The sequence below is a fragment of the Talpa europaea genome (genome assembly GCF_964194135.1).
Source record: "Talpa europaea genome assembly, chromosome: 13".
NCBI lineage: Eukaryota > Metazoa > Chordata > Mammalia > Eulipotyphla > Talpidae > Talpa > Talpa europaea.
The window spans coordinates 71,825,751-71,848,371 of record NC_140080.1 but is presented as its reverse complement, the minus strand read 5'-3'; the positions used below and the strand labels follow the sequence as shown (position 1 = coordinate 71,848,371).

At 52.8% G+C, this 22,621-nt stretch overlaps 1 protein-coding gene across 50 annotated transcripts in view; it reads left to right on the top strand.

Moving 5' to 3' along the window:
- Window positions 1-17,768, top strand: part of CELF4 (CUGBP Elav-like family member 4) — a gene marked incomplete at both ends in the record, with an annotated part of 282,891 nt that extends 265,123 nt beyond the window's left edge. For 8 of the 50 annotated variants that reach the window (XM_084252967.1, XM_084252965.1, XM_084252964.1 and 5 more), the window contains 3 exons: window positions 565-645; window positions 5,501-5,584; window positions 10,636-10,763. In XM_084252967.1, coding sequence (XP_084109093.1) covers window positions 565-645; window positions 5,501-5,584; window positions 10,636-10,763 — 293 coding nt within the window. Of the gene's footprint in view, window positions 1-561; window positions 646-5,500; window positions 5,645-10,090; window positions 10,170-10,635; window positions 10,808-15,650; window positions 15,705-17,741 lie in introns of those variants that run through there. The other 42 variants (XM_084252939.1, XM_084252937.1, XM_084252933.1 and 39 more) reach the window with 10 other exon arrangements.
- Between the last annotated feature and the right edge of the window lie 4,853 nt (window positions 17,769-22,621).

The following is a 22,621-nucleotide window of genomic DNA, read 5'->3' as shown; positions in this document are numbered from 1 at the left end:
GGAATACAGAAACACAGGTATGTCCAACTCAGTCCTCTGCCCCCGGAGACCATCCGCCTGTGTGATCGCGGGACCAAGTCCACAGCTGGGGCTATGCCCCCCTCCCTCCCAGGAGCCATCCGTGTGGGAGTGAGGGTGCATGAGCCCGAGTCAGCTGTGGCTCAGAGAACGGGGTTCCAGGTGGTGTGACTGACCCAAACAAGGACATTCTGATGGTTTTGGTTATCTGTTATGGTGGGTTACCCACCTGTGCGTGTTATCCATTGTTTCAGATTAAGCTCGCCTACACACACACACACACACACACACACACACACGCACGCACACACGCACGCATGCACGCACACACACACACAGCTTCTGATCTTCACTGTGCTGCTTCTCCTGTACACTGCTGAGATCTGGCTTTACCTAAGTGGCTGAGCTGAAATGCACTATTTGGCTGGTCTGCTTTTACTGCTCGATACTGAAACTTCTCTCTTTCTTCCTGCCTCTTGCCCTGTCTCTCTCCACGTCACTGTCACCGCCTCTCGCTCTTGCCTCTACTCTTTGGCCCTCCAGCAGCTGCCTACCCTGCTGCCTATGGTCAGATAAGCCAGGCCTTTCCTCAGCCACCTCCAATGATCCCCCAGCAACAGAGAGAAGGTGAGTCTTCGAGCCGGGGCTCCCAGGCCCCTCCCCATTCCCAAGTCTCCCCCAAAAGGCTGGTCATCTGGGCCTTTGGCTGGGGCGTTTCATTGGGAAGGTGACCACGGCTGTGTGTTGTGTTGAGGGTGAGGGAGGAAAACAGGGCCGTGAAGTGGGGCACATTCCCACCTAAGCTCAGAGGTTCACTTCTCATGGGCAGCTCTGCAAAGCAGAGGGGCAGGAGGTCAGGAAGGTGGGGCCCTAGAAGAGGTGGGGTCCAACAACCCCCCCTCCCCTGATGGATAGGCTTCAGCTGGTGGAGAGGAAGGGGGAGGTAGGGAGGCCGCTACATTATGGACAGAACTGGTGCCCTCTGGTGACCAGGAGAAAGAGTGGTGCTCGGAGGGCAGGCAGGACTCCCTGGCCGGTGAGGTCATGGGAGGCCCCAGGACAGGCCAGTGGAAGAAGGGCTGCCTGGAAAGCCGTGGCCAGAGGCCCTGGTGTTGAACAGGGCCAGGCAGAGCTGGTGGGGCTCAGAGGCTGGCCTCAGAGGCCCTCATGTCCTCCACTCCAGAGCCTGAGACTGCAGCAGTATAAGCCCACTCCGGGAATTCTGTGAACCTGCTCATAGTGAGCTCAATTTGAGGGATAAGGGCAGGAACACTGACATAGCCCTGTGCTCCCCACCTCCATGAAAATGTCACCCTGCCAGTGAAGCCCCCGTATCTGCCCCCATAAGCCACATGGCCAGGGGCTTCCAATAGCCTCTAAAACATCGGTCCCTAACCCCTGCAGCAGACTGTCCCAGAACTGTGGGATATAGGTTAATTCTGGAAAAGACCTTGGGGGTCGTTGGGCCAAACCCATTTGGTCAGACAGACCCTGGACAGGCGCGGAGCCCTGAGTGCCTGAGAGCCTGGGCTTTTCAGCAAATTTGTATGGGTCTGACTCCCCCCTCAGTCAGCAACACCTCTCTCAGCCTTGATGTCCTCATCTGTAAAATGAGGACAGTGGTGGCCATTCTCTAGAAGGCCGTGAGGATGACACTAGCTCAAGTCTACCTTCTGGACACCTAAAGTTGCCCATGGATTTCTCATTGTGCACGTGGCCCTTTAACAATTGTCACCCCTCCAAAGTCATACATGAGGTATGTCACCCCATTTTATACACACTAGGAAGCTCCTGAGATCTGTTTCTCCCCATGGCCAGGAAAACCAAGCTACAGGAATCCAGAGGGTGCACAGTGGGACCCCTGCCCACACCCTGTAGTCACATCCTGCTGCTTCTCTCACTCCTAGGCCCACCATCTGTACATCAGCTCTACCTCCACCAGAGTGTCCCCTTGCTGGGACACTCTGACCCTGGAGCCTGACCTGCCCCAGCTCTCTTACCCCCAAAGCACGCCTTCATTCAAAACAGAGCCCTTTAGAGGTGGGGTGTCTAAGAGTTTCATTGTTTCCTGTCCCAGGTCCACACCACAGAGGTGTGCCTAGAGCTGTGCCTAGGGGCCCTCCTAATTTTGTCACCCCACTAGCTTCAGGCTGACTCAGCCTCAACCTTAGTCAACATCCTCTATTACTCCAACCTGGGCTCACTGGTCTCCAGACTCTGCCCCCATTCCCCCCCACACATACACACACAATTACAAACACGGCTACAGGTCAACGCTGCCCTGACTGATACATGTGACAGCCCCACCTCTGGCCTTAAACTCAGGTCTTCCACCTGTCCCCCGCCCCTGCCCCCCCAAACTCTATCCCACCCCATGAGTCCCACCTGAACTCCTCATGCTTCTCTCCATCTCCCGAGCAGCTATAACTCACCCACCCCCGTGCCCTGCTTCTTAGGCCAGACCCTGTACGACCTGCCCCCACCCCAGTTTCCTCTTGGGTGGAGGGGCCCCCTGCTCTTGTCCCCATTCTCCCTGACTGTGGTGCACAGGATGAGCTATCTTGGGGGAGTAGGTTATGGAGGGGATGATTCGTGACCCATTACCTACAGAGCCATACTGCCTGAGGATGAGCTCATGGTGCTGGGATTGGGGTTGTCAGGGAAGACTTTGGGGTTCCCGAAGGTTAAGATTTCTAGAACATGGAGATGGAAAGATGGGCATTCCAGGCAGAGGAACAGGTGCAAAGGCATGATGCTGCCTGGGAACAGGGGAGACAGCCTGAGGGTCGGCTGGGGCCAGACCAAAGCCTCATGATACATAAGGAAGGACAAGAAAGAAGACTGGGTTCCTCCAGCTATGCTGGTGGTTGGCCTTTCTGGTGTGATGCCATTGAACTACCAGGACATACTGCCTCGTGGGGAGGACCCTCTTTCCAGCTCCTCATCTTTGAGCTGAACCTGAAAACCAGATGCCTGGATCCCACTTAGGGGTCAGGAGCAGGCAAAGTTACCTCAGGGATGGCCCAGCCCTGGTTCCGGCAGGGCCTGTAGTGTGGTCAAGGTAGTCACATTCTGTCTCTGGAGCTCTGTTTCACCATTTCTCAGGAGGCTGGAAATAGATTACCTGTAAAGTCCTGCCGGTCCTGCGTCCTGGATGCTCTGGGATCCGTGATGAGGGAATGCAGTGAAGCCTGGGTTGCAGGACTAGGCTGGGTAGGCTCACTGTTGGGGGGAGGGGCAGGGGACTAGGCTGGAGCTGAGAGAACCTGCTATCACATGCTGGGCTGGCACTGAGCCTGTAGACATTGCCCTCCAGAGCCCCTTATTGCTTTAAGAACAAGCTAAACACCCTCTTCAAGCAGCTTTCAGAACCTAAACTCAGAGGAGTGTCCCAAGTTGAAGGCAGGTGTCAGCATGGGGTGGAGGGTCAGGGAAGCCAGAAGAAAGGGGGAGGAGGAAGAAAGGCACATGCTGGTGGGGGGGGGGGGTGGCAGGGGGAAGGGAGGCAAATGCCCTTGTCCCAGCCTGGTTGGAAAGAAAACCTTCCAGACAGGGAGAAAGAGCCCCAGAGTGGATTATGGACTATGGACTCAGGAAGCATGGAAGGGAGAGGAGCGGTGGTGGGGAGTCTCCGGCGAGGGGTCCTGCCAGCGGGTTCCTGCTCCAAGGAGACTCACATGGAGCAGGGGACAGTCGAGGGCACATCCACACATGGCCTAGGGAGAACACCAGTTGGGGGAGCTACTATGAGGGGAAGATCACCGGAACTTGGGGGATCCAGAAGTGGGGACCCCTGGAAGAATGTGAGGGAGCATGCTTGCACCGGTTCTGAACGCGCCGTCAGCTGGCACTGGGCCTGGGAGACAGTCCAGGGAGGGGAGGTGGGAGCGGGGACAGATGGCGCAGGGGTGAAGGATCCAGGAGGTCAGCAGCTCAGAGGGCAGCTTTGTGGTCAGAGGAGTCTTTGCTATCGACTATGAACCTCAAGGGGACGGAGGTCTATGGCAGGAGGAAAGAGGGCAATAGAAGGGGAGAGAAGAGGAGAGAAGGTCAGACTCCAAAGTGAGCTCTTTGCTCCCCAAGTGTGTTATTTGATGGAGAATAGAGGCTGGTTCTGGCTGTGCAAGCCCACGTGGGTGCCCGATAGCCTTCACGGTGATGCTCATGCTGGTTTCCACCTGTCTCTGATGAGAACCTCAGTTCTTACTCACCTCTAACAAACGCAGCAGTTCCCCCTGCATGTCTTTACAGGTTGGAAACCATGCTTGATACAACCACACTTTAAATGGTTAAATTACATGTGGTGTACTCCATTTAAGATGGCAGGAAATAAAGCGACTTGGAAAGATTTCCATGTCAAAGAGTTAAAATGGGACGTTTTGGTCATTTGAAAAGGAAATTGTAAATCTTTAGCTATTGGGAATTTCGGAACTCCAAAGGTCACAACAATATTCAGGGGTTCTCTGGCACTGGGATTTATGACAGAAAGAGAGGAGAACAAAGACTATGGAGACAGGTGGCTTGGGTTCATATCCTGGCTCCACCCCTTACTCGCTGTGTGACTTTTGGCAGGTGACATAACCTCTCTGGGCCTCAGTTTCTTTATCTGTGAAGTGGGGATGACAATAGCACTTGCCTCACAAGACCGCTGCAAGGAGGTGAATGAACATGCCTACAAAGTGCTTAGAACCACCTGACCTGTAGTTCATGCTATAGGAATGGCAGGGCTGCATTATTGTATGAAATGGGGAGCCATTCTTGTAACAGGGCTAGCTGGTTCCCTTGGTAATCGTGGAGCCTGGCTGTCTCGCTCCTCCTCCATACCTAGTGGCTGGAGGAGGCAGTATAAATTTTGGTTTCTGCCCTCATGACCAGGGCTGAGTTTGAATATTCAGGAGAGGAGAATGGAGACTTTGGGGGCCAGACAGGAAGCAGTGGCTGCTGACTGGGGAGGAGAGTGGGCAGTCCACCACCCCTTGGGGGGATTCCAGGCCTTGGAAAGCTGGCCAGGCCTGGGGGAGGTGACGTAAAGTTTCTCACCAGCATGAGTGGCTGCCCTGGGGCACCTCCCTCATCCTCCCCAAGCAGGAGCTGGCAGGCCTTCCCAGGTCTCCTTACCCCTTCTTCTCCTCAGCACCTCATTTCCATGGTTGGTCAGGCCTTGACTTCACCTCATTCACTCATCTACCCTCCCCTGGAGCCTCAGAGTCGCCAGGCACGCTGTGACAGGCCCATTTTGCAGGAAAGGCTACTGAGGCGCAGAGGGGTTCAGTGACTTGCTCACAGGCAGAGCTGAGACCAGAGCTCAGACCCAGGGCTCAGCCACCCCCTCTTTTGTGGCCGCCTCTGGATCTTGGATGAGACCTCCCCTCCTAACCTCGCCCCCACCTCCCCCTGCTGCCGCTGCCTAACTCGCTCACCTCTCCTCTGTCTCTCTCTTCCCCCCCCCACCCCGCCACCCCTCCCCCCGCCCCCCACGCAGGGCCCGAGGGCTGTAACCTGTTCATCTACCATCTGCCCCAGGAGCTCGGGGACGCTGAGCTGATGCAGATGTTCCTCCCTTTCGGTAATGTCATCTCCTCGAAAGTGTTTGTGGATCGGGCGACTAACCAAAGTAAATGCTTTGGTGGGTACAGATAACAAACCAACTCGCTTCACCCAGGACAGGGGGTGCTCGCGGCGGCCACCTCCTCTAACACCGCCCCACCCCAGATGCCCCCTGCGCCCGCCTCCAGCCTCCTCCTCCCGTCCTCTTCTCTCTTCTGTCCCTTCAGCTCAGCTGCTTGGCTTCCCCTGCCCAGCCCAGCCCTGCCCGGCTCTCCCTCCCAGCCCAAGAGACGATTCCTTTCCCAGCCCTGAGGCCCGATCCCCAAGCCTGAGGAGGAGGAGGGCCTGCTGGGGCAGGGGGGCGGGGCCGGGAGCCTGGGCGGCTTCTCCCAGCACCCCTCTCCTCTGCAGGTCAGAGAGGCCCTGGGCTGAGCGTGATCCTTGAGTGGGGGTTCCGCCTAGCCGAGGCCCCTACCCCGCCTGCCCCTTGGCCTCCTCTGTCCACCTCTCTCTCCTGTCCCCTACCTCCTTCTCTGTCTTCCCTGCTCTTTGCTCCCCTCCTGTCATCCAATGAGCCTCCTTCCCCCACCTGCCCCTCTCAGGCCACCAGAGCCACATTGTTGAGGAGTCAGGAAGAGGAAACATCCCTGTCCTCAGGAAGCCTCAGGTCTGAGCTTAGGTAAAAAATCACAACTACCCCACAGTGAACTCTTGAGGCACCAGTACTGAGAAGGGCAGGTGGTTGTAAAGAGACATGCAGGAAGGGGAGGGAGTGGCAGGCAGGGAGGATGTAGTGGACCAGGGTGTGGGGGTGGAATGAGAAGTGTCCAAAGTCAGTGAATGAGGAAGCAGGAGGCTCTGGGGAGAAAAGGGGCATGGGGGGAGACCAGTGGTGAGGGAGGGTCTGTGCTGGGGGGGTTTTGACCGTGCAGATGAGGATGCTTCACTGGTGTAGAAGACGGTGGGTGGGAGACGTTGGGAGGGCCTTGAGATGGCAGTAATAGAATGGAGATACAGTTTTCAAGAAGTTTGCCAGGTGGCAGAGTGTTAAGATGGGACAGGGAGCTTGGGAGGATCTAGGAGCATGATCAGATCAAACACAGGGTGTCCCGTTAACCTGGGATTCCAGATGAACATTGGGTACATTTTCAGTGTAAGTATGTCCCAAATATTACATACAGCTGGGATCTGCTTCTGCTAAAAAGTGTTCTTTGTTTATTTGAAATTCCACTTTAACTGGTCACCCTGTGTTTTGATTTGCTTGAGACCTCCCGCTTCATCTCTGATCCATTCCACCCCACTACCTTCGCCGCTCTCCCACCTCCTTCTCCCCCTCCATCAGTCCTTCCTCCTGAGGCCAGATCTGCTCATGAGTCCCCAAGGAGTTAGTCCCCAGTCCACAGAGAGCCACACATGGAACCAGAGCTGAGTCTGCTGGAAGCTGAGCATCTCCAGATTGGCCCTCAGATTTTGGGGCTGTGAGGACAGAGTAGGAGTCTCTGTTGCCCAGGTTACAGGTTAGGGCTAGGGTAGGGGGAAGGTAGACAAGTGTAGAAGCATCAGGAAGCATCTAATACAGAGGTACTATTGGAGACCCACCGGAACACCTGCTTTCCAGAACCACAAAGAGCTTGAGGTTTTCGAGCCTGCTTCCCCAGCATTCAAGACTTCTGTACCCCAGGACCTATGCAGCTGCCACAGGAAATCTGTGGTACTTCAGTGGCATTGTTGCCCCAGCAGCTCATTTCTCTGTGGTAGGAGACAAACCCAAAGCCAAGGTTGCACCCTCCATTGTTTCTCATGACAAATTATATGTAAAACAACAAATTGGTTCAAAGTATATGTAAAACAAATTATATGTAAAACAACAAATTGGTTACTTACATTGGTTCTGTAAGTAAGTCACAGATGTTGCACAAATCAGAAGAAATCTGCTAAATGCCCAGAAAGACCTGGGCCCCTTGGGCATGCTCAGTCTCCAGCCACATCTCTCTGCATCTGTGTTGCCCCTGGCATGGGAGCAGCCGGTTTTTCAAAGCCATCCATTTGGAGTCAGCCTCAAACATATCCAAACATTGCCATTAGCCCATTTAAGTTCTCCAGGACCAAGGCCTTTTCCCTATTTTTTCTAGAAAGCATCCTCTGTTTACCTCTATTCTTTCCTCTCTTCCTGAACAAACTAGTGCCAAACACCTGCTGGCTTGAAGAAAAGGACAGGTTCCTGCTGTGCTGGCTCCTCCTTAAGCTTCTTGGGTGTGTTTCTCTCACTCTCTCTCTCTTACTCTCTCTCTCTCTCTCTCCCTCTCCCTACCTTCAACATGACAACAGACCTGAGCACTCACTTCATTCATGAGCAAGTTGTTGAACTCTCTGAGCCTCAGTGTCCTCATCTGTGAAATGGAGACTCCAGCAGGTGTCCCTCAGGGGTACTGTGAGGGTTACACCAGATGCTGTATGTGAGGGGATTGGCCAGAGCAGACCCTCAGGAAGTGCTTTATTCCCTTTATTCCACAAAGGAAGGGCTGTTTTTGCCATGAAAATCGTCCCAGTTGATCCTTTCAAGGGCCTCACTCAAGTTTATAAGCATAAATGGACTCTCCCGAGGTCCTGTGAGTATATGTGCAGCACAAATGTTGCCACTTTGGCAGAAGGACCAAGCGGATGCCATCCTACCTGCCTGATCCCTTGGGGTGGGAGGCAGGAACTTGCTGAAGGGTGGGTGGAATAGGGAAGGGGGCTCTGGGAGATGAAGACAGCCTTAGAAACTGGTGGGTGTCAGTCAGTGGACTGTCCTGACCGCTCGCTGGTTAACAAAACTAGCTGAGGAAGACTTCCCCGGAGCCTCGACTTCCCAACGTGGGACTTCCAAAGAACCTAAAATTGACCAAGGCCGAGCTTCTTTCTTCCTCTAAGACTCCCTCTCCCTGACTCTCCCTACTCAGTGGCTGTCCCTCCCTTTATACCTCACTCTGGACAGCATCTTCAGCCTGTTTTTCTTTCTGCCATTTCCTTCCCGTATTGTTCACGTCGTGGAAGAGGGAGCAGTGTAACCTGTCACACACACTTAGGATATCTTGTCCCTTGTCCCTGCAGAAAGAGACTAGTTCAAACACCTTCCTTAATCTAGGGGAGAGCAATGTAACAGAAGCACAGCTCACACATTAGGAACCCCCTCTGCACTGCTAAGGACTTGACCAGTAGTCATCAGAGGTACAGGTGGGAGGGGTTGGGGGAGGGGTGTGTTGGGCCAGGAGGGAGTGAGAGGAGAAGGTGGAAGGATGAGTCATGTTCATCTCCAACTATGGATAACCCGGAATCTTCCCTGTCTGTGTTGGCATAGCCATTCAGCATCTGGACTGACATGGGCGTTGGTTGCTCTGGGCCCAGCTCTACCTGGTCCATCCATGCTCTCGGGCAGGCACTGTTGAGTACACTCACCTGCACCTCCCCGGGCCCCCCCCTGCTTTGCCCCCCAATCTTTAATGACCTGTGGCTACACAGGAAGGAGATGGGAGGAAAAGGAAAAGAGGCCAGAAGCCAGATGGAAGCAGTGTCTAGGGCTGAGGTAAAAAAGGGAGAAAGAACCACATATGGGGAGAGCCCAGGAATCAGGAACAATTAACCAAGATAACAGCTTCTCCATCAACGGGGTGTGTACATCTATGCCCTGTAGATCTAATGGCTGTTTCAGGACAAGCACCCCAAGTCAGGCTTTTTTGCAGGACAGCCTGGGAACTTCACCAAGCTTAGTTTTACAGATGTTGCAGGCTTCAAGGCCATTTTACAGAAGCAAAGTCCTCTAAAGTCAAATAAATTCCAGGAAATGCCAGGTTAAACACAGCTATAACGGTTTATTTACTGGAGAAATGGGGAGGGGGCATGTTTTTATTTGTCAATGTGTCTTGAACTACCTCAGTGGGGCCTGGCTGTAAACCCCTGGACCTCAGATGCCCTTCTCCTAAGGAGCACCTCCCTACGAGGGTCGCTTGGGGAAATGTTGATGTAAAGTGTAGCCTCTTGAAGGCGATGCATGGTTTCAGCAGGTGACAGGCAGCCAAGGTTCTCTGTCCGGCCCTGGGACGTTGGGAGGGGCGAGCGGTGTGAAAAGCACTTCAGGAGGCCATGGTGCATGGAGAAGGATCTCACCTAATTTTTACAAATAGTGTTTACTTGTACTGTTGTCGCTGCAACCATCCCAGCGCACACCTCGCTCGAGGTGTGCTTCCTGCGGGAAAGAGCGCCGGCTCCCCGGGCTTGGATTTTGCAGAAGTGAAGGGGAGGTGTCGACAGCCCCCGGGTGGGTTCCTGCGAGTCGGTGCAGCTGTGCCCCAGTGTCCGCCAGGCGCCTGGCTGGAGCTCAGCCTCGGCAAGGACCGGGAGGGGGGCGGAGGGGCCGCGAGGACTCAGCCCCGGCCCCCCGGCGGCCCGGCGGCGCTCGCGAGGGAGGGCGGCCGGAAAGGGCGCTGGAGAGGTTTTCTCCGAGGTGCCTCGCCTCCCTCCGCCTCGCATTCCTCTCTCTCCCCAGGCCGGCACCCCGTGCCCTCCCGCTGCCAGGCCCCCTCCTGTCAGGGAGGACAGTGTCCAATAAACTCCTCCACCCGCAGGTGTGTCCGCCCTCTCCCACCGAAGGAGAGGGCTGAGGTGCCGGGGCCGGCCGGGGAGGGGGGCGGTGCCTCTCGGAGCCCCGCTGCGCCGCGGGCACCCCGCCTGGGGGAGAGGGCGCCCGGGCGAGTGGCGCCGCCCGAAGCCGAGGTACGGCCGGGCCGCCGGGGAGGCCCGGCCCGGCCCGGCCGCGCAGGTGGTGAGGCCGGGAGCCCCGGCCGCGCCCACCCCGGGAGGGGCGCGCGGGCTGGAGGGGGGCGCGAGGCCGGGCCGGGGGCGGGGCCGCAGGGGGCGGCGCCTGAGGCCCGGCCCCGGCCCGGAGGCGCGGCGGGAGCGCAGGGAGGGGCCGCCGCCCGCCCCGCCCCGCCCCGCCCCGCCCCGCGCGCGGCCCGACCCTCCCCACCCCCCCTCCTCCCCGCCGGGGCGGCCCCGTGGAAACCCAGGCCCTCGTCCCTCGTGTCTCGCCAGGCTTCGTGAGCTTCGACAACCCGGCCAGCGCGCAGACCGCCATCCAGGCCATGAACGGCTTCCAGATCGGCATGAAGAGGCTCAAGGTGCAGCTGAAGCGGCCCAAAGACGCCAATCGCCCGTACTGAGCGCCGGCGGGAGCGTCCCCCGGGGGAGACCAGGACTCGCACAGGTAACCGGGCACGGCCGGGGCGCGGGGGCGGGGCGTGGGGAGGGGGTTCCGGGCGGACCCGTCGCCTCCTGCGGCCTCCGTGGGCTTGGACCTCGCTGGTGCCTTGGACCCGCTGCGCCCGGCTCGGCTCGACCTGCTCCGTGCCCAGTGCCGGGGGCGGTCGCGGAGCTGCTGGCTCCCGGCAGAAAGGGACGAGGCCATCCCCTGCTGTAGAACCTAGAGGGGCAGGAGAGAGGGAACCTTTCGGAGATGCAGGCACCAGCCCTGGGCCCGCGCCTCCAGATCTGCAGTGGCAATCCAGTTTGCCAGAAACTCTGGGGTGAGCAGATGGCAAGAGCTTGGGGGCGGAATAGGCTCTTAGGGGCTGTAACCACCTGCCTGGGCCTTCTCCCAGACTCCCTGGCCCTCCTCTCCCCAGCTGTCTCCTGGCCTAGAGTAGGGGAAGCTTTAGACACTTGACCCCCTCGGCCTTCCTATTCCCCATAGCTCAGTCTGGAGAGGAGGGACAGGGCTTTTCAAAGGCACTTTTACCTAAATTCAAAACAGGATGGACAGAAGCCAGGGAGGGTGATGGTATGGCACAGGAGCCACTTATCCCGCTCACTTTACTGTGGGTGGGGCACGCAGGGCTATGATGACTAGGTAGTTGTCACTTTTTCCTGTTTAGTCTGGGTCCTGCCTAGCAGCCACCTCAGCTACATTTTTCTCCCGGGGAAGGGTGAGCGGGAGATGTGCCAGGCCATCAAAAGTCCACCTTCAGCCTGGCTTCCCCCATGGCTGTGTGCTCCTGCAGCTCCAGTTGATTCACAGACCAGGGACAGGCTGCCTGCCCTCTGTCCCTCCATCCCTTCAGTTGTAATTGTGCTCCTGGTCCTGTGGTAGGGGTTCAGTAGTGAGGAAGACTGAGAAGAATCTTTGCCCTTAGCATATGACATAATCAAAGTGTAAATTACATAGTGTGCCAGCATTGATTACAGTTCAATCAGGTAGCCAGGTAGGCCTGGTTGATAAAGTGACATTTTATCAAAGACTTGAAAAAGGTGAGGTAGGTAGCCATGCCAGTGTTTGGAGAGCAAGACCTCTGTCTGAGAGAACAGACAATGTAAAGGCTGCAGTGTGAGGAGGGTGTGTTTGAGAAACAGCAGGAGGCCAAGGTGGCTGATGCTGAGCAGGCCAGAAAAGTGGGTGCAGTAAGAGAGGGGATCTCAGTGGTGGGGAAGGTCATGTCCTGCAGGAACCCTATGCCCTGCAGGCCATTGTGTGGACTTTAGCCTCCCCTCTGAAATGGGGCTGAGAGTGGAGCCATGGAGAGCTCTGAGTCAGAGATCCATCTGGTTCATTAGCATTGTGATTCACAGCCAGCATCACTAGCTGCTGTGTTACCAGTGTGTAGGGCCCAAAGCAGAGGCCTATTGCTGGACCACTCAGTCCAGGGTGTGAGGGAGTTCTAGAAGCTGTAGCAGGAAGAGAGTGCTAAGATGGGAGTGGGGGGGGCTTCTTAAGTTAGGCTGACTGCAGTGGGAAGTGGCCCCTGTCAGACTGTCACTGAGGGAGGGAACAGCACACAGAAGCATGATTTACAGACCAATAAAGGGTGCTTACAAATGATGAGTCCTGAACCAGGATCTTAGATGCTCAAAAGGTTAGGGCTGACCCGAGCAGAGGCTGAGAGACAAGCCATAGCTAGAAGCAAAGAGGTGATGGTGAGGGGGATCTCAGGGTTAGGATTGGTGGTGGAGGCAGAAGATGCAACAGTGTGTTGGTCCAAGACCAGTCAGAACAGAGTGGCACTGTGGCAGGTCTGGGGAAAGGGAAGTTACAGGGACTCAGGCAAGGTAACCAGGGAGCAGGCGTGCATCCAGATTGGATTTGCGCTCATTAAATATATAAATGAGGTATAGTGGAGGGATCAGCAAGGGTCTGGGCATCCCCATGTCTCCCACAGTCATGTGGCTCTCCTTCCTGAGGGTTTCTTGACTTCCCTCTGCCCTGACCCCTCTGGCTGCTTGGGCTCATCTTGTGCTAAGAGGGGAGTTTCTCCAAGAAATCTTTACCAGGAAACTAAGAAGAAAAATAAGAAAGAGAAAGAGTAGGAAGAGTCAGCAAAAATGTAGGAAGAGTCAGCAAAAATGTGGACATGGCCAGGTCCACAGCCAGTGGGCTGATAACCCAAATTCCTGTTCTGTCAGGATAGCTCCTGCTGCTGGGCCCCAGACCCCGAGCACAGCAGCTCTGCAGGTAGGGAGCACGCGAGTGCCTGTCTGACTCCAGTGGAGTCCTGGGCCCTGGGTTGTGGCTCTGAGTGGGCTTTTGCAGTGTCTGGTCTGAGCCTTACCGATGGTGCTGCTTCGGGTCTGACCTGTTTGGGCCTGGGTCTTCTCTGGCTACAGCCCAGCTGTTTTTAGGATCTGGCTTCTAAATTGGCTCTGCTTGGCCATAAATTCCTCTCCTTAAGTATCTCTCTATCAGTCTGTGAGTTGGAGCCTCCCAGACCTGATTCAGGCTCCCCCACATGGGTCAAGGACCCTGCTGCTGCTGCTACTTCCAGGGATGTGCTCATGGGACTCTGCCAGAGGTGGCCAGAAAGGGGTGACCCCTGTAGGTAGAGACACAGCTGCTCCCCAATGAAGAGAAGAGTCAGCTGTGCACATGAGTGTGAGAGTGTATTTGTGGGTTGGGGGCCAAGTGCATGTGAGAGAAGAGAACATGAGAACATTCCCTAGGCGGAGCTTTGAGGAGAAGGATTTGGGATGTTCAGACTTGAGGACTCAGTACCCAGGACAGTGCCAGGGCACTGAAGGGCAGCTAGAAAAAAGCAGGGAGGAGGCCAAGGGGTAGAGCAGAATGAGGAGTGGGTGCCCCTGACATGCTCAGGCCTGGAACCCTAGGGGGTCCCTTAGTTGCAGTTGCCATGACACCTGATTCCCAGTCCTACCCTCCTCATTCTTAGACCTCTTCTTCCACCCAAAGCTGCCTTGATATCCTGGGTGGGTCTAAGAGCTTTCCAGAGGGGTTGGAAATGCAGGGGAGGGGGGCATGCCAGCCTTGGACTGTGAGTGAGGGAGAGCTGCTGTTGGGAGAACCAAGAACACTGCTTGGGTGGGCAAAGCAAGGCAGGGTCTGTGAAGGAGGAGGGGCCAGGAGATTCGAGAAGGGGGAGCTGGAGGCCAGTTTGATCTTAGAGCAGAGCGCCTCTCAGCTACATTGCAGCTTATCCATGGTGACATTTGATGGTTCTAGGCATCCCTTCCACATTGCTTGATGGAAAACACAAAGCTGAGCATGGAAGTCCGTTGTCTGTAAGCCTGGTGGACTAGAAACTTCAGAAAAACCTGATGCTTAGCCTCTGGCACGTGTCTAAGTGCCATTGGGGAGCAGGGGCCTGAGAGCAAACTGAAGGGTCACCATAAGGGGAGGGCAGGACAAGGGAGCCCGACTCCCAGGGTGGGGCCAAGGGCTGCGAAAAGACTAGAATAGGAGAGATAGGAGTAACCTGACAGTGCTTGACCGAGAGGGAGACCTAGTCTCCCCCGCTTCGGGCTCTGGTGGTAAAGAAGGGAGGTCAGGGCTGTGAAATGGGATCAGTCTGGAAGGTTGTGTGTGTGTGTGGGGTGTAGGGGGTAAAGAAAGGCAGGAGGAAGTGGAGCCAGGGAGGTGGGCAGAGCAAAAGTGACAGCGGCAGAGACTGGAGACCTGGGCCATAGCACTCCCCCCTCCGGTGAGGGTGGGCCTTGCCTTTTGCGTGCATGACCCACCCCGCAGGGAGCCCCACAGCCCTCCCTTTGATGGGGCAGAGCTGTGGAGCCTTCGAAAAGCTTCAGGTGCCAGAAGCAACTTCAGTTTGGCCACAGGGGCTTCCGTGGGAGCAAGCGGTATGAGGTGCTGGTGAGAAGGAATCAGCCCAGTAGCAAGGCATGCTCCAGGGCTCCAGGAAAGTTGACGGGACTTACTCTAAACCTCAAAACGAAACATCTTCACTTTCTGAAGGTTCTGAGGAAAGAGGGGGAAGGGGGAGGGGTGAGCGGATGCTGTTGCTGGACGGCAGCCCAGGTGGGACCTGCCAGGGCGGGAGGGCTGAGCTGCTGTCACTGTGGCCCCTACGATGGCAGCAAAGCGTCTCATGGATGGGACCCCACGGTCCCCAGGCAGTCGATCAGGGTCACCCTGACAGGCTCCCCATGCTGGTCCACAGGCTGAAGCCACAGCAGGCTGGGGCGGTGAGGGGGAGAGAGAAAGAGTCAAGGGTGATGAAAGCAGCCAGCCTGCTCCCTGGTCTGCTTGCCGGCCAAGGTGGTTTGAGGGGCTGCTTTATTTTTTTCTGGCCCCTTTGCCAACCTGCCCATGCCCTTCCTCTTCCCAACGCATGATGGGTGTCCTTAGTGGCCCTGTATGAGTTTCTGCTACTGTTCACAGTGTATCATGTGTCTGCATAAACAACCGTGTGTGTATGTGTGTGTGTGTGCGCGTGTGTGTGTTGCCGTGCCCACGTTGTCTGTCTGCCGGCTTCCTCCACCCTTTGAGTTCTTTTCAGTTCTCTTATGATTTGACTGCTGTTCTCTCATCAGAGCTTTTAGATTGATGCTGTGGTCTGGTGCTGTATAAATATTTTTCTTTTTAATTTTGTTTTAACTTCTTCCTTGCCCTTCTTCATACCCCCCCACCCCAACTCTCCCTGCCTTCCCACACTCCCCAACCCCACCCGCCCCGCCCCCGCCTCTCCCCCTTACCCACACTCTCTTGTCCTCTCTCTCTCTTTCTCTCTCTCTCTCTCTACATATATAAATATATATATATAAATCTTTTCTTCTTTTGTCATTCAATCAAATTCCAACAACCCAACCAGGGCCAGTCAAATCCACCACAGTCTCGCGCTGAGCTAGGAATAAAGTTCACGTAATCACATGAGAGTGGAGAAAACAGTCCCCCATCCGTAAGTTCAAATCAACTCAAAGTTCACAGTGTGACATGATGGCGTCATGTAACAAGGCTAAGAATCGGTTGCATGACAGTTGCCGTCAAGTTTCGTGGAGGTGCTGTGATTGGAGCGTTTTCCTTGGATGTTGTATCAGTTGATGATTGGCCAGTCATGATCACACGTGCATTTTCTTGACTTTTGTGCTGCCACAATCTTTTTTGCTGTGCTCATTTTTGTTTCGTTCTTGGTGCTTGCAGTGGTTTTACTTTCTGTTGTTTGGTTTTTCTTGTTCAGCGTTTTTTTATGCTTCTCTAGATGTCACATAGAGAAAAAAAAAACAAAACAAAAAGAACAAAAAATCAGTAAAAATAAAGATGAATTCCTGAATTTTCCAACATGGGATCACTTAACTGTGCAAACCATTATTTTTTTTTCTTAAAAATAAGGAAAACATCTAAAAAATATCTATGCGTGGTTGATTTACTTGCACTTGAAAATATTGTGATTTTATTTTTTTCTAGAAATTTGGGGGCCTTTTTCAATTGACACTTTCCTAGGTCTGGTCTTTTTCAGTTAGGCTATTTTAAATCTCACTTCAAAAGGAAAAAAAAAACAAAACCAAAAATGAAAAACAAAATCTCTACAGTAATAGAATGATAAAAAAAAAAAATTCTAAATCAAAAACCTAGAGTACAAAGCCAGAGGCCTCTGAGAGAGAGCCCGGTAACAATTGTAAGGTTTGTATTGTAGCACTTCTGCTAAATTAAATGTTGGGAGGGGAGGTGGGGGGCTGGGGGTTGGGGAGGGCTTTTTGGTTGGTTTGGAAAAAAACAGTTCTGACAAAAGCAAAATGCACCTTTTTGTTTACAACTGAAAAAGGGTCCTTGACAAGTGTTTTTTAATTTTTTTATTATTTTATTTGGTGTTGTAATTGTTTAGACTGCTGTGTACGGTTTGCTGTTTGTTGAATCAACAGTGTGAAAAACCTGCCAGCATGGATTGATATACGCATGACCTTGTCCCCTCCACTGGGGGCTTTGCAGTTCTAACTTTCTTGATGTAACCAGTCACCCCCATGTATAAGTGGAAGCTGCTTGCTAGAATGGAGATGAGTCTCATTTGTTAATTCACAATGATTAAGCATTCTCCTTCTGATTCTAGTCAGATCATGATTTTTTTTTTCCTTAAAAGCAAAACGCCAAAAAGCCACTATTCAAAACAAATTGAGAACTGAGTTAATTTAAGTTTGATGATTAAATCTGTTCTAACTTCTTTTAGGTTCTCCCATCCACTCCCTTGAAGTTCTGAATTTCCTCTAAATTCCCTGGCATGTATGAGAAAATTATGTGTGTGTATGTATGTGTGTCTCTATGCATATACATACACACATATCCATGTATATCCACATATGTGCAGGTGAATCTGTTCTACACATATATCCAGATATACATATATATACATAGCCTCGCAAATAGTTGCTTGACCCCGGGAAAGAAGCAGTTGGCTGGGAACTGGGCAAGGATTCTGCAAAATTCATGTCACAGATCTGTCGTCCTTCGAATTCCTCAAGTGGGGAGCAGTGGGCTGGGCGATTAGATTTTTGCTGCTTTGTTTGCTAGGCTTCTGTATACATATTGTATCTGGGCTAGATCCCTCAGAGATCAGTCTAATTATGAATTCCTATCCCACAGTCCCAAATTCTCCCCGTAGACCTAGCCACCCCCCAATCCTGAACTCTGAAGGACCCAAATCGAGACCCTCTCCCAACAAGCAAACCTCAGCTCTGCCCATCACCACGAGCCCTCCCAGTGGTTTCTTGCTCTGAATAGAAGAGTTGATTTCTTCCTTATGCATCATGATCATGACTAATTCTCATGCTGGTCTCTTCCCTCCCTCCCGCCATCCCCCAGAGCTCCCACCCCGACACCCCCGACACCCCGAGGCAGGCTCCTTTTGGTGTTTGGATGCCTTTTGTGTTTCCTCTCATGGCTTAATCAGCCCTGATTTTCTTCATTTTAGGGCAGGATGCTGAACGGGCTACATTAAAAAACAAACCTCTCTCTATATATATTTATAAATGAGAACTGTTGGATGACACCTTTGACATATCAGCCAATATCAATCAAGCTGAAGACTCCAGACACTCTCTGTGACTGTAACATTTCTTCAAGGGAAGTATAGCGTCTATGGAGTTCAGAGGGCACGTGTTTGGGGGAAAATATATATGACATAAAGAAGAAGATGATGAAGAAAAATGAGAAAAAATAACACAAAAAAGGCAACTTTAAAACAAAATAACTTGAGACCAGATGGGGAGGCTGAAGGGCTGGGAACTGGGAAGAGACACTGCTTACCGATCCCTGGGGCTTTTCCAGCCCGTGGGCGCCTGAGGCAGGCTGGGGCAAGCGGTGTGGTGGGGCCTGGTCCCCAGGGGGCGGCTGGGAGGCCGCCACGGAGCATCTCTATCTGTCATTCCTTTAGCTATTTAGGGACCAAAGGACCAAACTTTTTATTGCAGATGTGTAGCTCTATGTCAAATAGAGGGGGAACGGAGGAGAACCTCCTTCCTGCCTCATGGCTGTTCTTGGAACAGCTTAGAGCGATTCTATGAAAAAAATGTAATAAAAAATTAAAAAAAAAAACAAAAAGAAAAAAAAGAAAAAATAATGCTTCGATGCTTTTAAAACAGCAAGATAATAGTTCTTTGATACTTCAAGAGGCGCTTTGATTACCCTCATTCAAGTCTATGACACTTTCCTATGGTTTTCTGTATTATATGTCTGGATGGAGCTGTTGAGATGAACCAATTGGTGGATATTTGGGGAAAGCAACAAAAATATTACAACTCATTAACCGTGAGGTGTGAGAAAATAAAGAGGGGACAAAAGGGACTCACAAGGCAAGATAATTGTTGTGAAAAGTCTGTAAATGCTTCTAACTCTTCCCCCTCTTAAAATCATAATAGTTGTACAGAATTTTAAAAAGGAAAAGTTTAAAATACCTATATCATAGAAGAAAAATTAGAGGAAAGCAAAAAATAAAAAAAAATAAAAAAGGAAAAAAAAAACCTATAGAAGTTAGCGTTACTGCTAAAATCCCAGATGTTGTAGGACTGTCCTTTTGTAGAGTTTAGACTGAGCATCAATCCCTTCTCCCCGCGAGTGCTGTCGGACACCGTTGTCCTCGAGGGCCAGGCCGACTCGCCGGACCGGCGGGCTCCTGGCTGCCCAGGCCGGTGGTGGAGGCCGCGCCACCGGCCCCAAGGCCCACGCCGCACCCTCGCCTCGCTTCGCTCCGGGAGCTGCGCGCGCTCGCCCACTCTCTGCAAGCCCTGGACACCTTCCGCTTCACTCGCCTTCCATGCTTGCTCCAGAGACTTTCCGGGCAAGGGAGACCTGGGAACTTTCATCTTAAGACAACTAAGCAACACACACACACACAAAAACCTTAAACAAGAGAGAGAAAACTAAACAATCTTTGAAGAATTTCTGAAACTGTTTACAAGGAATTTTGAAAAACAGGGATGTTTAAATGATGCCGGCTCTGTTTTTCTGTAAATAAATTTGCATATTTTGTAGGACTTTTAATTGTAATGATAGAGAAAAAAAACAAGGAAAACTATTTAATGAAAGCACGATATTTATCTTTGGTAAATGACTTTAGAGCAGTTAAAAAAGACATTGCTTAAAAATCTCAGAATCAGAAAAAACACTGAATTATTTAAGAACACATATATTTTAAAGTATAACATATTTATTATAATTTATTTGCACCGTTGGGAAGACTTGCTTTGGCATTTTGCCTCGATACCCTCCTCATTGACGCCCAGTTCATCTGGAGGCCAGGGAGCTCTCGGACCTACCATTTTTTCCTTTTTTTTGCTTTATAAGAACAACTATCTGGTTCCTCTCAGGCCTCCTGCCTTTCTTTCTATTTTGTTGGTTAATTATTATTTTTAAATTTTTCTTTTTCTTTCTCTTGGCTCCTCCTTTTAGGATGTCCAGATGTTGTAAAAAAAAAAAAAAAACAGCTGCAGTTCAGTACGACTGCTCTTTTCACACTCAACTCCCTAAAACTCCTTGTAACCTTCTGTAACTATTGGATGACGCTTTCTCCAGCTTAGCCCTAAATAAAGCACAGTTTAAAAAAAAAAAAAAGACTGTTCTTCAGTGGTCTGTGCTTGGAGTTTGGCCAGCTCGGCGGGAGCCTTTCACTCGAGGCTGGAAGTAGCTGTGTCCTCTCCAGGGAATCTGCCTGCTACGGGGGCCCTCCTCCTGAGCCCACGCTTTCTGGGAGGTGACAGAACAATAAAAGGAAGTTCTGTACCACACTAAGAAAAATCTCTCGGCTGGTGTGTGTCTCTGAAAGTCTCCATTGCAAATCTTTCCTTTTGGCTCCCGGGCAGAAATGGACACTGTTCCCAAACACCACAGGTCTCTGGTTCCTCCTGGCACTTCACCTGAGTTGGGGCAGGGGCAGAGTGCTATGAGGAGAGGGAGGGCTATGTGTGGGAAGGAGTTGGTGGAGGAGGGACAGAACCCTAAACTTGCCACTGACCATTTTGTTCCTGGTCCTGTACCTTCTGCCTTGTTGAGTTTGCCTGCATGGAAGAAGCTGGAATCTGGAAGGTGCCCTTGGTGTCAGGGTTCTGGTAGGAGGAACTTACTGGAGCACACCTGACTCTATTATGACATAGATGCCCAACCCTGGAAAGGAAGTTTGAGAAAGCAGGTATTGTGGGGTGGAGGGCTCTGAAGAAGGACAGACACAAACCAGGACTTGGGGCGGGGAGGTGGGAGGAGGGGCAGTGCCTCCTGTGGTGAGGGCCCAGCCTTACTCCAGCCACAAGCCTGCATGGGGCCTGTCCTGGGACAGATCTGCTTAGTCCTGCCCCCCACCCCTACCCCCTGCCCCTCCTGATACCCTTCAGCCTACAGCCAACTCCCCCCAGGGTCTGCATCTTCCCTCCAAGGCTGAGAACAGAGGGGCTGCCAGGTGAGGTGCTGACGGAGAAGCTGTGTGGTTTCAGACCCCCGTTGGGGTCTTTGTCTGTCTGTGCTCTCCTGTGGGAGGGGGAGTGGTGGCCAGCATAGGTCAGTCCCAGCCACAGAGCAATTCCTGCACCCTGTGGTGCAGGCACTCCCCCATTTCTCCCCTGGCCTGGCCCCCATTCCATGTTCTCACTGTACCTGTGGAATGTCAGCCTGGAGGGAAAATGCCTTCATGTGTCAGGAAGCGAGGGCAGGCCATCAAGCCTTGACTTAAATATGGAAATGGTCCCAGGATGAGACCCTTGTCGTCATGGTTGTAACCCACACTGAAGTAACCCACCCTTCTCCTGCCCACTCATTGCAGTGGCAACCTGCTCTGCCCCTTCTGGGGAGCCTGAGGGGAGCTGAACTTCTTGAGAAGAATTCGCTTCAAGGGACTAGATGTCACATAGTGTGCTACGGTGCTTTGTCACCAAAAGCCCGCCACTGTGGCAGAGGACACCAGCAGTAACACCCCTGCCTGTCACTCTCCACACCAGGGAGCCTCTGACCGATTTCCACACTGTTCCCAAACCTCTCCTACCTCTCTGCCCCCTACCCACTGCATACACACACACACTGTGCTCCCCAAGCTGTTGCTGTTTGCCCTTCCTGGGGCACAACCCTCCCCCACTTCCATGATGAGGTGTGGCTCAGGGGCAGTGGACCCAGGCAGCTGGGCTGTGAGGTGGATCAGTTTCTCTCCGTTCTGGGCATGGTTTATCTTCGTGACACAGGACCCAGAGGTTCTGAAACATAAATGCTCCATCTAAATGCCACATACCAAATAACTAATGTATGTAATGGATGGATAGCACATTTGGGAGGACACAATTTATTGACCTCTGGGGTGAGGGGAGTTATTGATTTCTTGAAATCTTGCTGGAAACTATCAGGTCACTTTACACACGGCTACAGGGACTTCAGGATCCTGCAACCCATCCATCATGCTCTGGTTAAGAATCCCTGGCTTGCAATTTATTCAAGAAACCCTAAGACACAACTCCTACTGACTTCTGCTTGTATTCTTCCGCTAGTATTCTACCTGCCATGTGTGATTTCTTCAGTTTTCCTCTTTTTAAAAGATGTTCTGTTGTTATAAACTTTTGATTTGCTACACAATGGAAAAGTAGAGATACTCCTTGCATAAAGAACCTCCATGTCCCCACCACCTGCCTTCAACATGTGTCTAACTCCTGCATTGCTTTGACAAAAACTTCAGATGCCAAGTCATTTCATTGGCAGCTCCCTCAGATTCCCTGTACTGGTACATGAGGCATTGCTGTCTAAAGGGCTGACTGGTTTGTTGGGCAACTTGCCGTACCCATCCAGAAGCTCCTGGTGGGAGCAGGGACAGGGGTCTGGAGGTGTGGGGGGTAGGGGGGTGGTCTCTCCTGCCCCAGTTGCCAGCAGCACTTTCAGTGGGCTTGCCACCCTCCACCCCTCACTTTGCACTACTATCTTTTCTCTCACTTTTTTATTCCCTCCTATTCCCCTCCTTTTTGTGTGATGCTAATAGGGAAAGAATATGTTTACTGACACCTTTCATTTGATAGCCTCAGTCTCCTGGGTTTTCTGACATTTCCTATTCTGAGCTAATCCCAGCCCCTCCTACACACAGAGCATCAGCACAGCGAGACACAGACACAGCCCAGCTGACCCACCCACACGGGAGCCTCCAAGTCCTCTGCCTTTCAAGTTCTAGGCAGAAGGACTGACTGCAGCTCCTCCCTGCAGGGGGTCTGCAGGGACAGTGTTTCAGTCACATCAGGTGGAATCCGCATGAGCACTCCCCACCTGGGCAAGCTGGATAAGGGGCATCTGGGCAGTGAGCTCAGGGTCCCAGCCCTCCCAGGATGACAGCATCAG